Here is a 16,036-nt window from a genome sequence, read left to right on the forward strand (position 1 = left end):
ACTTTAGGTCAGCTACAGCCTTTTTGTACTGCGCTCGGACCCTTCTTAAAAGTGTTTAATGACACTAAAATACAAACTGTCTTATCATTAATAGTATTATCGATTAACATAAATATTTACACAAAATATACACTCTTCTAAAGGTATTGAACATATCGAACCATGAAAAAATCATACCTCCAGCTAGGGCCAGTCCTTGATTTCTGATCAATAGAATTCTGCCAACAGTGAACATGGCAGCTGGTTCAGAACCTGGCACCACGGCTCGTGAAAAACGTTCTTTCAAAAAGTAAACAAAGCGAAAAGTTATAACCTACAATCATATGTAGTCACGATAGGAAAGGTTATGTACTTTCTATGTACAAACACCTTTGTTCATTGAAAAAACTTATTATGGTTGTTCCAACTGAAACTGGTGTATTTAGTGTCATCCAATGACATCCAATTCAAATTCAAGGCGGCAAAAATGGATTTCCAGAGTCCATTTTCTAGTCATTCTTTTAATGTATTAATCCCACCCCATACTGATAAGCTGGTTCAAGCTATTTATGGGTGGTGCCCCCAATAACGAGACGCCCTAAGTAGCTTCTTTTGGGCTATTTCAAATGCTTCAAGTGCAAACTGATGACAAAAATGTGCTAAGAAATTGCACAGCAGATGTCAATATCAGACATATATCCTCATCCAGAATATTTGTTTTGTTTTGATGCCCTGAAATTGCATTGGGTGCCTTTATCGTTTTCTTCCTCGCTCGCTTGCTCCAAGACAAACCGGCCACAGGGCGTGTCACAAGAAGGACTCAAACTGGCCGCCATCTTCCGCCGGTTCTTCCGACAAGGTCACCTTGACGGTGGGCAGCGTCACGTGATCAGGCACACGTTCGATGGTCTCGTCCCCAACATCGAAGCTGATCGAAGGTGCTTTCCCCCGATATCTACAGGTACGGTTGAAGAGTAAGGAAGTGAGCACAGTGTTAGCAAGGAATCATTGATTTTAAACTTCCGGAAGTGGACATAGTTTTGCGTTAAATCGCAATTCATTATTACACATTGTATGGGGAAACTCCTCTTTTATGATGCATCTTGGTTTATGTTTCATACATTCATGGCATGGCGACCACGTCCTTGAACCCAGGGTATACCGGATAAAAACCCTGTCAATCAAGGGAAACCCAATCTCCTCAAACTTACTTTGGAACCCAAATATACAAACCAATCATGATCTTACGCAACCAAAACAATACTTCCGATTTAAAGGCCCTAGGCATGTTTTCGAAAACGTGCGGTTATACGTGGAAAGGGACAATTTTCTCGTGACTTAGTCAACTTAGAGAGACGAAAAGAAAGAATATCAAACTTTGCTTAGCCAGTTAGGGTGACACACATTTGACCCTTTCCTAACGGGAAGTTTTGAAAGGTCAAGGGGCAAAAGTGAGGAGGAAGGGCAAAAATTTAAGCCGTTAATTTTCGTTTGATTTCTTGAACAACTATTAGTATTACACATTTAAATACTAAAACCCGACCAGCTTCAACCATAACCTATTAATAAATCAACTGTGAAAACCACCGTTGCCACTCTAGAAACGAAACATACAAACACCCCTTAAAGCAGTGCCACCCAAACCAATACTTCCGTCCCGGAAGTAGCAACTGTATGACGTCATGACGCATATTGTACATGTCATTGGAAGTGGCCAGTGCTTACTTAGGGGGAGGGGTGTCCAATACTTCCTCGAATACTTCTGCAGCGCTGGAAACATAGCTTGACACGACGCTGTAAAGTATCAGACATAAAACACTTAGACAGACATTGTACAGCACACAGTTACACTACTCCCTGGAGCAGGGCTAATTTGTCATTTTGTCATTTTTAAAGACATCTAATGCAATTTCAGAGCGGCAAAACAAACATATTCTGGGTGAGGAAATCTGCCTTAAGTGGAATTTACTTCCAATTCCTATGCAAATTTCTGTCATCATTTCATACTGGAAGTATTTGAAATTGCCCCAAAACAAGCTACATGAGGCGTCTCTTTTTGGGTACCGCACACAAATAGCTAGAATCAACCTATGCTACGAAATTGACATTGCATTTTTACCTCACAGATATCGGTATGCTATGGATTGAATTGTCAAAACCTGCTACATTAAAAGAATGGTCAGAAAATTGAAAATATAGTTTTGATGCCCTGTAATTGCACTGGATGCCTTTAAAGTTGACGAGAATCTAGCAACCATACATTTTGACTTGTGTTTAACATATGGAAAATACTCTTGTGTAAAATATTTTCCGAATAATCTTTCGTACCTTGATGATACCATCGATGAAGAAGAGAAGCGTCCAACATTGTTGCCAGTGGAGCGCAGTCTACCGACGCCAGGGGGCGCAAGGAAGGTGGTTGTCATCTTCTGTCCCTCTTTCAGGAGCTCTTTCAAACTCTTCTGAAGTTCGCGGATGCGTTCCTCCTTCTGCATTTTATCAGCAAGCAAATAAGACTTGTTAAAACATCTATTACACGCAAACCAGCCATTCTAAGAGAGTATTGACTTCTTCATGGCAAATTTTGGAGTTTACCAAGAGTTGGTACAAAATTTTTATTACTCTCTTTTACCTGTGATATCTGCTTCTTCATCGTGTCGTTTTCCTCCTGGAGTCTTTTCTGTTTCTCCTCTTCTTCCTGCGTCACTCCAGGAGTTTGGAGAGGCTGGGAGGTTTCCTCTATGCTCTTCTGTTTGTAGTTCATGATCTGTTGTAATAAACGTCCAATGTGAAGTTTTATCATTTGTTATCAACATTGTTACGGGCTCAACAAAGATGCCTGAATTGTATTCCAACATAACACAAGAGAACACAACAACGCTTACTTTATACACAGAACATTCATGGCGACCTCATACCACATCTACCACCCGGGAGTACCATGTCACAACGCCTCCAATCAATTGAACCCCATCTTCGCCCACTCACGTTCAATCCTCGTTGCTGAGGAAACGATAAATACATACGCCGCCCAAAATAATGCTTTCGTCTCGAAAGTAACAAGTTCGATCGATCAGATCTCCATTGCTTGTTCCTTGAAAGTTTGAATTAAGTTAATTAGTCCATGGGCCAGAGGAGATATCGGTACCACCTGAGGTGGCTAATTCTCATCATGGTTTTTGAAAAGTTGGGTGTCTGGAATATTTTTGATATGATAGCCGTTGCACATCGGTAGCTTTGACCTTGCTATCTGACCTTGAACTTTGACCTCATATGGACCACGTCTTTTTGCCCTTATAGTACAAAGGGGAGTGGTAAATAATCAAATATGGTGCTCGTTGGACAACCTTCAGCGTAGCCATTTCAAATGATGTCTTCTTTTAAAGGGCAATAAATGCGTGTTTTAATTGTATGAGACACAGCGGTAATAATAAACACAAAGAGGATACGGTTGTGCAAGTAATCAGGCTTGGTGCTCGTTTCCCCAACTAACAATCAGACCAAATATCTAAGGAGTGCCATTGTAAAGGTAATAAACAAGATGTAAAAGAGAATGTAAAAATGCTTAACAACGGTCTTATTATCAACCTAAATCAAGTTCGAAAACTATTTTGTGAATGACCAGCCAATTGGGAGGGGGTCAAAAGACCGTGTGGCAGTAAATGAAGGAGTTCGATGGTGTAATATTTGACGACATTATACACCACTTGCATCATGCAATACCCCCACCGTTCCAATAAATTGACGACCCCCCCCCCCCCAAAAAAAAAATTCTTGGAAGTCTGAAATAGTACGTGATTTCTTGTTTTTCTATTGACTCTACCTTTGGGATGAAGATGAGTCCGAGGGTGATGACAGTGCAGAACAGGATCGCCAGAGACGTGAAGGCAAAGGTAGCGTCCTGCTGACTGCTGATGAGGATGGTGACTGGCGCCGTGATGAGGCACAACACCTGCGGATGCAGCAGATTCGATATTCATTTGATTTTCACAAGCCGTCCGATGTTGGTACGGTAAGAATTATTTCTCACACGGCGATGAACCCCTACTGTTTTCGATAAGTGTGGTGGGTTCTTTATTGTGTTCGGGGCCTGGCTCTCCAGAAACACAGAATCCCCATTCGAGAGGACGTCCGTAACCGAAGCTAGGTACCGATTTTCACTCAAATCAGGGGAGAGAAATGGGTATTAAGTGCATTTTCCAAGGGCATAGCATTTGATATTGCCACCAGGGATTCGAACCCAGAACTTTCAGATTCTAACTAAACAACTCGCACCATAAGGCCACCTTGCCTGTCTAATATGATACCTTACAAGTTAAACATGTGTTATTGATTCAGGGATTGAATATTTCGTTCCTTCTATTGGTTACTGCTACCACCAAGGCACCCTAGTAGGTAGAAAACGTTAAAGGTTAAAAGTGTTGACTTGCAAATATGTTGACTAAACGTTGATGGGCATTTGAATTGTATCGTCTCAACCGGTTACAATCACTTATCAAGGAGCAGAAAAAGGTCAGCGAGATTCTCAACATATCCACATAGTCCAAATGTCAAGGGTTCTGAAGCCAAGTGCTTATGAAATTCTTTGAAAAACGAGAACTCGATTAATTGTCTCTGACACAGGCTGTCAGTGTTTGGTCGGCTCTCATGTTTACATTAACCTGCCCGACCCCATGTATCGATCATGGGATAGTGCAGACCTTTGATTATGGACTGCCATTATTGGAGATGTCACACAGGTCACCATCGGTACATAACCCCTGTCAAAGAGGCAGAGGTCACCAATGCAATCTTGGATAGTACATTGCAACAATTGACCTCAACGTGACAGTCTATTTTTCAGGTACCACTATCATCCTGCTAATTGTATTTATGAACCCATTTGGCAATCTCCCGCAATCACTTTGTGCTTGGGACCGATTTGTTAGCAGGAACACCTAGCTTCAGTGCAGAGTGAACCGGTAACACCTAGCCTCAATGCACAGTGAACCAGTAACACCTAGCTTTAGTGCACAGTGAACCAGTAACACCTAACTTCAGTGCACAGTGAACCAGTAACACCTAGCTTCAGTGCACAGTGAACTAGCAACACCCAGAGTAGGTGGGGTAACGGGAAACAACATTTTCCCATAGGCTTTACCACTATATTGTAGATGCTCATCCCGACGTATCGCGTGTCGTTGATGTCCTTTATGTTGACGTCGCGTGTCTCGTAGGCCAGGAAAACGCCGAACAGCAGTAGGAGACCCTTGTAGCCGTACAGGACACCTAGGGGTTATCACAGGAGACAGCAATTTTAGACACAAAACGTGTGAGAGTGTGTGTTGACCATAGTCTATGTCTTTAGCACATTTTTCAAAAGGCAAAGGATTCTTCTGGATAAACATAGAAAATCTATGTCTATGTGCTAACTACCATCCACAACTAATTACGCTTACCAAGCCATATGGTGAAGTTGTCACAGGTGCAGTGTTCCAGTTTGGGCTGGATGAGGATGTCGTCATTTCCTTCAGGCACTTCCTGGGGAAACTCCTCTAGATACCTAATATACAAACAGAGAGACATACTAATAATAAAGATTTGGGGTCATGTGGCGTAATGGCAGAGTGCTCGACTCGGAACCAAGAGGTACCGGGTTCGAATCCTGACATGATGTGGTTTATATTTAGACGACGATACCTCACCATAACAATTGTAAACACGATCGCAGGATTGATCATGACATGGGCTCTGTCACATATGCCTTTTAACGTTGAACAGATTACTGCATGATTGACAGGTAATTTGTAAAACTTACCTCGTCATGGGGTTCGTCAACTGCCAGGCGATCATGATGATGACGTCAATGGCCAAAAACAGACCTAGTAGAGCATAGAGTTTCCAGGCCTCAACCACCTGGAAGGAATCATCTGTTGTCAGGAGTAATAATGATGGCACAAATCTGGGAATTATAGCTTTTATGTCTTTATCTTGTCATCGCAATATGATTTAAAGTGTCGGTTGTATAGACCATACGTTCTATGTTATTTGTTAATGTCTATGCAATTTGCGTCAGACTCTCCTCTTGCGTCCTTGTAAGCTTTTATGCGCCCAGAAACACAATAACAGAGTCGATAAATGGATATATGTGCATTATATTTGCAGTAACAAATGTGTGTCAAGAGTGACATTTTTTGCCGTGTGCAATTTACAGAGACTGGCTGCCATACACACACACCATGCATTTAGAACTCTCCTCTCCCGACCACAAACCAACCAAGGTTGCCTGCTGTTTGGGAGCAGTCTGACCAGATTTTACAGTTTAAACATGCATCATAAGTATTCAAAGTGTGCACCTTGTCCTCCTCCCGTGCCCTGGTGGTGAGCCTGTGTACCCGCCAGATTTTGGAGAACATGGATCCCACAGCCAGGGTGAAGCCAACCACAAGTACCCACGTCCTGACCTACAGGACAAAATTAACATCAGATTAACATCAATAATCTCCAAAATAAACCAAGAGTTCCGAGATCTCATACCTCCATGAAATATGGGCTTGATATGTAAACGTAAATTTCTTCTTTAATTATGCAAATGACCTCTGCATTAACATAATACATGCATCGTGATGTTAACTTTTGATTAACTTAAAGATGTCCCAAGTAAGACATTCCCATCATTCACCATTGAGAAATCATATATTTTTTTGCATTAATTATGCAAATTAGGTCATCATTTGCATAATTAGTATCTGTTGATGTTCCATCTGCCATAGGTTACATACATTACATGTATGAAAGTTCTATAATGTAAAACACTGTAATTATAGAATTTCCTCATTAATTATGCAAATAAAGTCCTCATTTGCATAATTTGCAGTTAATTATGTACATCTCTCTGTCAGATACCTACACACCAAAAATGATGAAAATACGCTGTTCCTATCTGGACTTATTGGCTTTCAAAGATTTCGCCCGAAAGTCCCCTGCAGTTCCTGAACAAGCTGCTAGGGGGACCAAACCCACACCACTTATTCCTAACAGGAAAAGCTATCTGTCACCAAAAATTCAAGACCATAGCATGTTCAGGACAAAAGATACGAAAACCGGAAGTTCTGCTGCAGTACCAAGGTCATCCACCAGGAGGCCTATATTTGACCTTGACCTTTGTCTTCCTAAGACTTATCAGCATACCAAATATCATCACAATCCATAAAGGCGTTATGAAGTTATGCTGACTACAAAGTTGCGGAAACACACACAGACACACAGACACACAGACAGACGCCGCCAAAAACAATACCTCCATTTTTCATGGAGGTAACAAGAGATCGTTTTATATAACGTTATTGAAATCGTGCAAACGGTAGAATTATCATTGGCTGGCAATGTATCATTGTATGTTGCCAGCCATGAAGGCTGAACTGGTGGACACTTTACAGTATATGACAGGAGGTGAAATAACCAAAGAAATACATACATAATAGTTGAATTCGTGAAATTGTCGTTGATATCCAAAGGTAGTGATTTTTCTTCTGTTCAAGTTAGACAATGTCTCAAACGATTGGATGAAATATCAGTATTTACAAATTACCAATTATTTGAGTCATACATCGTCGCATCGCACTCAGGATACCCAACCGACAATTCCCATGTTGGCCCCACCGCCAGCTTTAATAAAGTGTTTTTCTACCTGACAGAGAGTTGTGAACTGGTCCTCCGATAAATTGGAGTTGTCCAGGCCGAAGAGGAAGATACAGGAGAGACAGGTGACGCACCCCAGGACGGCGATGTTGTTCAGACCCGGCTGTGACATGGCGATGTACCTGAAGGTACAGATTTCTACGTGTAAATAAGTTACCTTGCACGACTGCGTATTACATAGATAGTATATAACAATTGTTGATCCAGTAGTGCAAATTTTCACAGATCGAGGTCTCTCTCTCACAATATAAAGTTGAAATGCACCAGGACCAGGCTTGACCCGTACCCCCGTTTGCTTCTGCAGAAGGAACACATATCTACGGAATAGGAATGGTTAGAAAATATGCGTGAAGTAACGTTTCAAAGGGTTGGAGATTATGATGTCAGGTCGAAATTTTATGTACCTGGCCAGTGGTCAACCGCCCAAAATTCTAGGTTGGTAGGTTTTTGCTAGGGTCGGTCGGGTAATCGGAAACACAACATTTCTCCAACACCTAACCAGCAGATCTCTCTATTCCCTCCGCAGCCCAGCCCGTACCTAACGTTCCTGTTCAGCACGTTGAACACCAGACAGCCGAACGCTGCCAGCATGGCGATGAGCGCGGAGGAACACATGCCGACATACAGCTCCATGGACACCAGCCTCAGGTCCTCTACAACCCGCGTGCGGTCGTACGGGGGATGTGGTCCTACCAAAACAACAGCCAGAGATTAGAAGAATGACTTCATTGCACGACAATTGCACATGGTACAATGTATGACAAAGTACAAAAAAAAAAGAAAAGTATTGAATAAGACCTAATGTCTTAATTAATCAAACAACAAGGGCTAGCACAGGTCTTTACAACTGAATGGGGCTAGCACAGGTCTTTACAACTGAATGGGGCTAGCACAGGTCTTTACAACTGAATGGGGCTAGCACAGGTCTTTACAACTGAATGGGGCTAATCACGAGTTTTGGTATTTTTTCTAAGTCGTTTATATATTTGCCTATTTTTGCATTGTGGGAATCATTGCATGTACAGATATATTTGAATCTGTATCTAGCATCTAGCATCGAGACTCTAGAAATCAGTCCTTCGACAGATTGGAGTTGTCCAGGCCAATAGATTTGGTAGTAATCGGTGCCATTTAAAGAAATAACTGTTACACTTCTATGGTTAAAAAGCAAGAGCTCAGGCTGCGAATCTAAGACTAAACATAAACTCATAGATTTCAGACTTCAGGAAGCTTATTGTGTTTTGGTGAATGTATTGGGACTATATTATTAGATAGACAGGTAGTTAGATTGATAGATACATAGATGAATAGATATATATGTGAACTTGGAGAAGTAGAGAAATACACGATTGAATTACATCATAGAATAGATTACTCATACGTCACTTACTATTGTATTACACTATGGATTATATACTACGGCACGACCTCATACCACATACCACCAGAACACCACATTTGAAAGTCATATTCTCACCATTCCATCGTACGAAGCTGTGATTCAGCGTCCAGTTGTTATTTTTGTTGTCGTAGTAACCGATTTTGTAGTATTTTCCATCTGTAAACGATGATTACATATTAAATATAGGAGCTGACAATTACAACATCTTGTGTGGAACTCATCAACTATCCTTATAATGGCATAAAAGGTAACGATGGATCGTTATAAATTAGCTAACCCACAAATGGTGAGATCTTAACTAGCTCGTCATCTGTAAGTCATAGAACCTGTCACTCTCTATAGAATGGTTATTTAAAATATAGGGATAGTTCACTGTGTCTAATACCTACGTCATACGATTGCAAACTGAAGTTTCTCTTGTGATAGTCGTGCTTGAGTCGGACAAGACTCATCTGTCTTGTTAACGAAAAGATTGTGTTAAAATCATTGTTAGTGGTTCGTTCTGTCACAGCCTACACCTAAGTACGACTGTCTGTGACGAATCGCGAGAGATCATAAACGAACGCCCCCTGTCAACCACACAAGCATTTGGTACTGCAGAAGTAAAATGATTCCTTACCCCACATCTGCTCGATCTGCGTCAGAGTTAGGCGGTCTCCAGTAGACAGGAACTGTACAGGACCCTGTCAGATATAGCCACAGGCATGTTAGTCAGTTCTTTCATAAGGCCACGAAGAGCAAAGATGTCTGTTGCCATGCCTGAACGTGGATGGCAAATATATATGAAGAGAGGAGACATAACCAAATCAGTACGGTCTGAAGATGAACTCAAGTACGCCGGTATCGTGATATTTGATATCATATCCATAACAGACACGGCAGACACATAACACGCCTTCACTGCATCCATCTTCACTGCCGACGACTTTGATCGATGAAGTCTGAAATGGTACGCATACGTTTGGCCAAACTTGATGAAAAACGAGGTTCTGCATGAACAAGTTTTCCAACAATCTATTAGTAACCAATTGCTGATGTGCATGGATTAGTTTTCCAGGAACTAAACTGGAAAGTGCACGAAGAAGTTTTGCAGGAACTAAACGAAATATTGATGTGCACGAAAAAGTTTTCCAGGAACTAAAAGAAATATTGATGTGCACGAAGAAGTTTTCCAGGAATTAAACCAAATGTTTTTGCGCATGGAGAAGTTTTCCAGGAATTAAACCAAATGTTGATGTGCATGATTAAGTTTTCCAGGAATTAGTAAACCAAACAGCGTGCCACGAACTAGCTATCTCAGTTTGGTTACATACAGCCTCTACAGGTGTACCCATACGCGTTGTAGCGAAAGAGGTTAAAAAACTGTCTCAATTAAGCGTCATTACAACTCCATACATAGTTTACCATGACCATTTTTTATTGAACAGTCAAGTTTGTTCAGTTATTGAGGGTGAAACTTTTTGTTAGGTGTAAAAAAGCAGTGAAGCATTCTGTTGCTTAAGTATTTATACCACAGAGTCGTTGCATAATCTAGTGGGGCATAAAGACTCAGAGGGGGATCCAAGATCAAAGTGACGTTGACTTTAATGTGCCCAAAATACAGCTAATGGTAAATTGAGCAGAGCGTGCTCCATGATGATAGCATGTCTCTGTGGTTAGATATCATATATCTTTGTCATGTGTATGTATTTATGTCGTCTCGTCTTTTCTCTATGTACATACAGGTTCGTTCTACGGCGTTGGGCACGAGCCCTAATAAGCCACGAATCCTGGCTCAGTACAAATGATTTGTGATTCAAAGCATCGCATGGCCGCTGTATGAATTATTCCCTTTGATAGCTGATATAACGGCTCTGTACAAAGGGCCGCCGAGGCAGGCTGGGTTGACAAAATGACAAGTACAGTTTAACCTCGCATAAGGGTATAACACGCAGGTCACGGGAGATTATACACGCTACCCCAGGGAAAAGGGTAAAACTGACAGCCTGACTTTGACAAAGTCATTCATGCACGTTAATATGTACCTACGAGGTCATTTCATTCAAGTGTCAAAGTCATGATCAAGTGCAAAGCAGCGTCAAGTTCGTGTTTAATATGCCGATCACGAAGGTGATGATTCTAATGGGATCTATCATTTTCAGCTGACGCAGACTCTAGACGGAATTCAAAGGGACGGCTTACAGATCTCCGCGTTTTGATCGAAACGTGCGATCAAATTTTTTTGCAACCGAGCGCCGGATACGTTTTTCATTGTCTAATATGTCACGAAATGAAATGCATGTATGCCTGAGTCTTGTGTGTAAGATCTCAGCATTTGGCTCTGCATGAAATACTGAGGTTAAGGCGTAGCATTACAGTGTGTGAAGGTTTCATCAAAGGCATCAAAGGTTTTCTCAAAGTCATCAGGAGGTGAATATTTAGTCTCTATGTCGTTTGCATGTTATGTAAGTCCAAAAAGGCTGTTATTCATTTATACAGGTGTTACAGGACCGTAGCTGATGGATGGAAAATACCCCTCTGCCGTCACCCTCGAGCGAACTACCATTATTACAGTCATGTTCAATAAAAAATGTGACATGTGTACTTAGGCCACAGTAAGTAATTTTTATGGATGACATCTACGCGCGCAATAATTTTCGCCTGATTTTGGACACCTAAAGAAAAAGACAAAGATGTCTGTTGCCATGTCGGAACATGGATGGCAGATAACCATGAAAAGAGGAGACAGGACAAAAGTTTTTGTTTTTCTTTTACTGCTATAAAATTGATGTACGAAACCATTTGTACAATGACTGAAAACTAATATTTCAAACTTGTTTCAGTGATAGATGGATGGTGTAAAAGCTGGCAGTAAACTTAGCAAAATATATGCATCATTTCTCGTTTAACAAGGTTTATGATGTCAAAATTTGAAAATGTACGAATTTTTTTGCCTGCCTTGTTTTTTGTCACTCTATCGCATTAGATTTGGAGTTATGTGGTGGATGTCAGCCATAAAATTTACTTGCTGTGGCCTTATGTATAACCGGACACTCACCGAGACTCCCTGGAACGACGTAGAGTCCATGGCACGGTAAAATTCACGGAATATAGTACTGTAAGAACAAAAAAAAAAGATCAGAGATATCAAACTCCAGGGATGTACATATAGTTTGCGTTAATGAATTACATCATAGAATGAATTATTATACGGTTGTATGATGAAAGTTACTCCGCTATCATACAGTGGTTTATGTTTCATACGTTCGAGGCGATACCACGTGAAGACCCTATCAATCGAATGAAACACAATATCCACTCATTCACTCCCAAACATATATAGCATAAATTAACAAAGTAGCAAAGCAGACTACTTGCCCAGACTACTTCTCCAATCAATTATAAATATATACGTGACGTATAATAGGCATACACCTGTTTTGATTAGAAGAAACGACAACACAAAAAATGTTATATATTAATGAGTGTTATCATGTTATCTTAGCTCAGAACGAGAAGAAGCTAAACCTTTGTATTAGTGTGGTTTTAGAGCTATTTGTTCTACAAACATGTATATTACCCTTTCATCTGTTCACCTGTACTTAGCCCGATAGGGCATGAATGTACAATAAAGGTTATTATTATTTTAGCTCAAGACACAAGGCGTTACAGCTAATAATGGTAGAAAATGTTCTCACCTATTGTCATATGTGAATTTGTCCAGGCCCACATTGACTCCTTTCTCTGTAAGCCTGGTGATAGTCTGGTTCAAAGCCAGCGCCAGGGCCCACACTGCGTCGTACGCCAAGGGAGCCTCGGGGTAGCCTGGCGTGTCGTTAGGGTCGCTGTTGTTGAGCTTGTCTAGCAACTCTTCATCGAACCGTGACACATTCTGTATACGATATCGGACATTTCATACTTGCGGCGAGTATTTTGCGACTATATTTCAACTGTATTGTATTACATCAACATGGGAAATAATCATTATAGATACAGACAAAACTATATACCCCCCCCCCCAACCAGCATCACCCAAAACACTACTTCCAACCCAGCCACGGTGGTAAAATCTGGGTTGCAAAGTTCCCACATGCCATAGAATCCGAACGGTGTTCGATCGTGTTCGATCTGGGCAATTCGAATCGAACCCGCGTTCTATTTCGGGGTCACCTGCGGTCATTTACAATGAAGCGGCAAAACAAGCCTTTCTGCCTCCGTGCCGTGCAACAGATAAAAAACAACACTTTTCTATAAATACAAACAGTTTCCAGGACAGTACATGTCCGCTATCATTTTTTGTGGACATGTAACATGTAGCGAAGCTACTGTCGTACCCTTGGGTGACCTTGAATATGGTAATGATTCTTTACGCCAGTATGAATAACACAATGCAGACTTTTGGTCGACATGACATGTCTGCAAAACTCGTTTTAACCTGCAAGCATGGAAAGTCAAGCATACCCCATTCACGGCTCAAAATGACCGTAACGGTTGTCCCGAAAATCGTGTTTTAGGGATTTTTGAAAAATGGCCTCAATTTTGAATTATGGGTAATTTAGTGCGAAAAATGTAAAAACAAATAATTTTTTCACCAATATGTCGACAAAAACTAGACTTAAAATCAGAAATTAAAAAATCCCTAAAACACGATTTTTGATCTTATTCCTAGTCGTCGAAAAATATAAAAATCGGTAATCTGGGGTAATATACGTAGCCAGGTTAAAACGATGTTTGCCTAAAAACATGACATGACTTGTGGTCGGAAACCCGAAAAAAATCGTCTTTCGGAGCGAAATTTTGAAAAATCAATGATTTCACATAAAAATTAATATTGAAAGGATGTTAAGGCAATAATTTCATTTTAATTTGACGAAATTTACCATTAAATCCTTTTTGTTTATTTTCAAGTGTTTTACTGGTAGGCCAAAATCGGCCAAAATAGCGTCTTGTAACCCGATACCTTTTAGAACGCGCCTAGCAATGGGAAAGAATACCGTAGTGACAGACCACCGTGAGCAGTAGTCACATAAAATATACACGGCGAGAAATTATGCAACTGTTACGACTCCATCACAAAGTTGCAGTATTTTAGAACTTTGAAAACGTTGACACTAATTGATAGAAATTTCAACGTATAGTATCTACCACTATATGATATACTCATCCAATCTACCTAACAAAACAATACGTGGTATGGCATGAGGCTGTGATTTAACAATAATTTGTACGTCGACAAAGTCATTCATGCACGTTGATATGTCAAAACCATCATCAGGTGCAAAACCATGATCAGGTGCAAAGCAGCGTCAAATTCATTTTTAATATGCCGTTATATGTTTTTATAAAAAATATGCCTTAGGAGAACATCTGACCAGTCCAGAGAAGCTGGGAGTATCGTCCAGGGATCTCATGGTCATCTCGGTAGTGAAGTGCCCCTGCAGTGCCTCTCTCATCTGGGCTACTGTACAGTTGACGTCGTTGTCCTCCACTTTCTGGTACCAGTTGTCAGGGTACCAGCCGATGATGAACCACACATACCGCTTCCCGTACATCTTTTCCTTGTAAACCTAAGGATTATTGAAAGAAATATTCTTTATGATCATAATGTAGGAGAGTTTTCTAATTTTGATTTTATGACTGTTAAGAGAGTTAAAGCAGTGATTTATAGATATATTACGGTTTGAAACATGTATTTGGCGTCTATGACAACGAAAGCCCCCTCCCCACTTTATTGCAGAAAGTATAACAACAGATTAATATTGTACTACAAGGAAGAAGAGAAAACACATATGTAAGTTAACAAGTATGATACATAAGCTTTCATATTGTAACGTATCAATCATTGCACTTATCTGTTCGCACACATTGATAATTGTACAGCTAATTATCATCACGCGATGCGTTAGAGAGTATTTGTAACCGATAATGTCACAACTACTTTTAAAGTTATTATAACTTTGATTAGAAGCAAAACGCCTTTGAGAATATTTACTCACAGGCCCATTATGACAAGCCGTCATCAATTTAGAAGCTTGTCAGTATGAGTTTTAAAGTCAGCCTCAAACTTAACAGAGAAACTTTACTACATTTAGTATCATAACAATTGGATTGGACCCATCAAACCGAAATAAAGAAAACCCTTTCATTGTAAAGAGAAATTGTGACACGACTGACTTCACAGGTACGGCCTGGGCAAAGAAATGTTGTGTTTCTGGTTTCTCCCGACCGACCCTAGCAAAAATCAGCCTACCCAGCCCTTTTTTTTGGGGGGGGGGGAGTCGACCTCTGCCAAGACCTTAAAGTTTTCAACTTGACACCTGAATTTCAGACCCGCTGAAACGGGCAAATCCTTTTATTGAATCGGTTGAAATATTTGTCCACGTATGCAAACGGAGGTTGCTCTATCTGAAGTGCTCTATTTGTTTCATAACTTCGAACGGAAACTAAAAAAGGAATCCTTACCTACCGACCCAACGGACACTACCTCCCTTGACCTTGGGTTAGAATCCTTCCCTTTTTATTTTTTCCTCTTTACTATTCTGAGTTTACCATTATACAAATTGAGCTAGCTCGCTATAAACGTTATCTGTTCCAAAAGGCTGGTCTTCAAAATGGGTCCTTTCCGGTCCCATTTGCTGGGAAATGGATCCCAACACGGACGTAAAGCCATAGATTCTCGTCTTATCTTGTGAAGTTTTAGTAGGTCGGGTCACAAGCGTATATCTCCTGATGGACGGTGTCATTTTAAGGGTCGGAATGTAAACGGCTCGTACGTAGCGTTTGGAATATGTCTCCCTTGTGAGTTGTGAACGGACTCCCATAACGCATGAATAGAAATAGGCAACATAGTATAACTTTTACTGGCAATAGCTTACGCAGGCACTCAGAGAGTTACTATTGTCATCTATAACAGAGACGGGGGGCGGTACCAACTTCCGATAAAATTCGACCCAGCGCTGACGTCACGCGTGCAAAAAATCACTTGTCTAGAGCACT

At 40.8% G+C, this 16,036-nt stretch overlaps 1 protein-coding gene across 1 annotated transcript in view; it reads right to left on the bottom strand.

Moving 5' to 3' along the window:
• Window positions 1-262: 262 nt before the first annotated feature.
• LOC109482273 (gamma-aminobutyric acid type B receptor subunit 1-like) overlaps window positions 263-16,036 on the bottom strand; it is a 53,023-nt gene continuing 37,249 nt past the window's right edge. Inside the window, 16 exon segments of the mRNA XM_019784960.1 lie at window positions 263-934; window positions 1,705-1,773; window positions 2,308-2,468; window positions 2,612-2,746; window positions 3,803-3,931; window positions 5,120-5,247; window positions 5,418-5,521; window positions 5,777-5,874; window positions 6,315-6,422; window positions 7,649-7,781; window positions 8,198-8,348; window positions 9,137-9,217; window positions 9,681-9,744; window positions 12,099-12,156; window positions 12,739-12,932; window positions 14,413-14,607. Of these exon segments, the coding sequence (XP_019640519.1) occupies window positions 787-934; window positions 1,705-1,773; window positions 2,308-2,468; window positions 2,612-2,746; window positions 3,803-3,931; window positions 5,120-5,247; window positions 5,418-5,521; window positions 5,777-5,874; window positions 6,315-6,422; window positions 7,649-7,781; window positions 8,198-8,348; window positions 9,137-9,217; window positions 9,681-9,744; window positions 12,099-12,156; window positions 12,739-12,932; window positions 14,413-14,607 (1,956 nt within the window). The 3' untranslated portion in view covers window positions 263-786.

The sequence above is a fragment of the Branchiostoma belcheri genome, unplaced genomic scaffold, assembly GCF_001625305.1.
Source record: "Branchiostoma belcheri isolate BF01 breed outbred unplaced genomic scaffold, Haploidv18h27 scaffold6, whole genome shotgun sequence".
NCBI classification, from domain to species: Eukaryota; Metazoa; Chordata; class Leptocardii; order Amphioxiformes; family Branchiostomatidae; genus Branchiostoma; species Branchiostoma belcheri.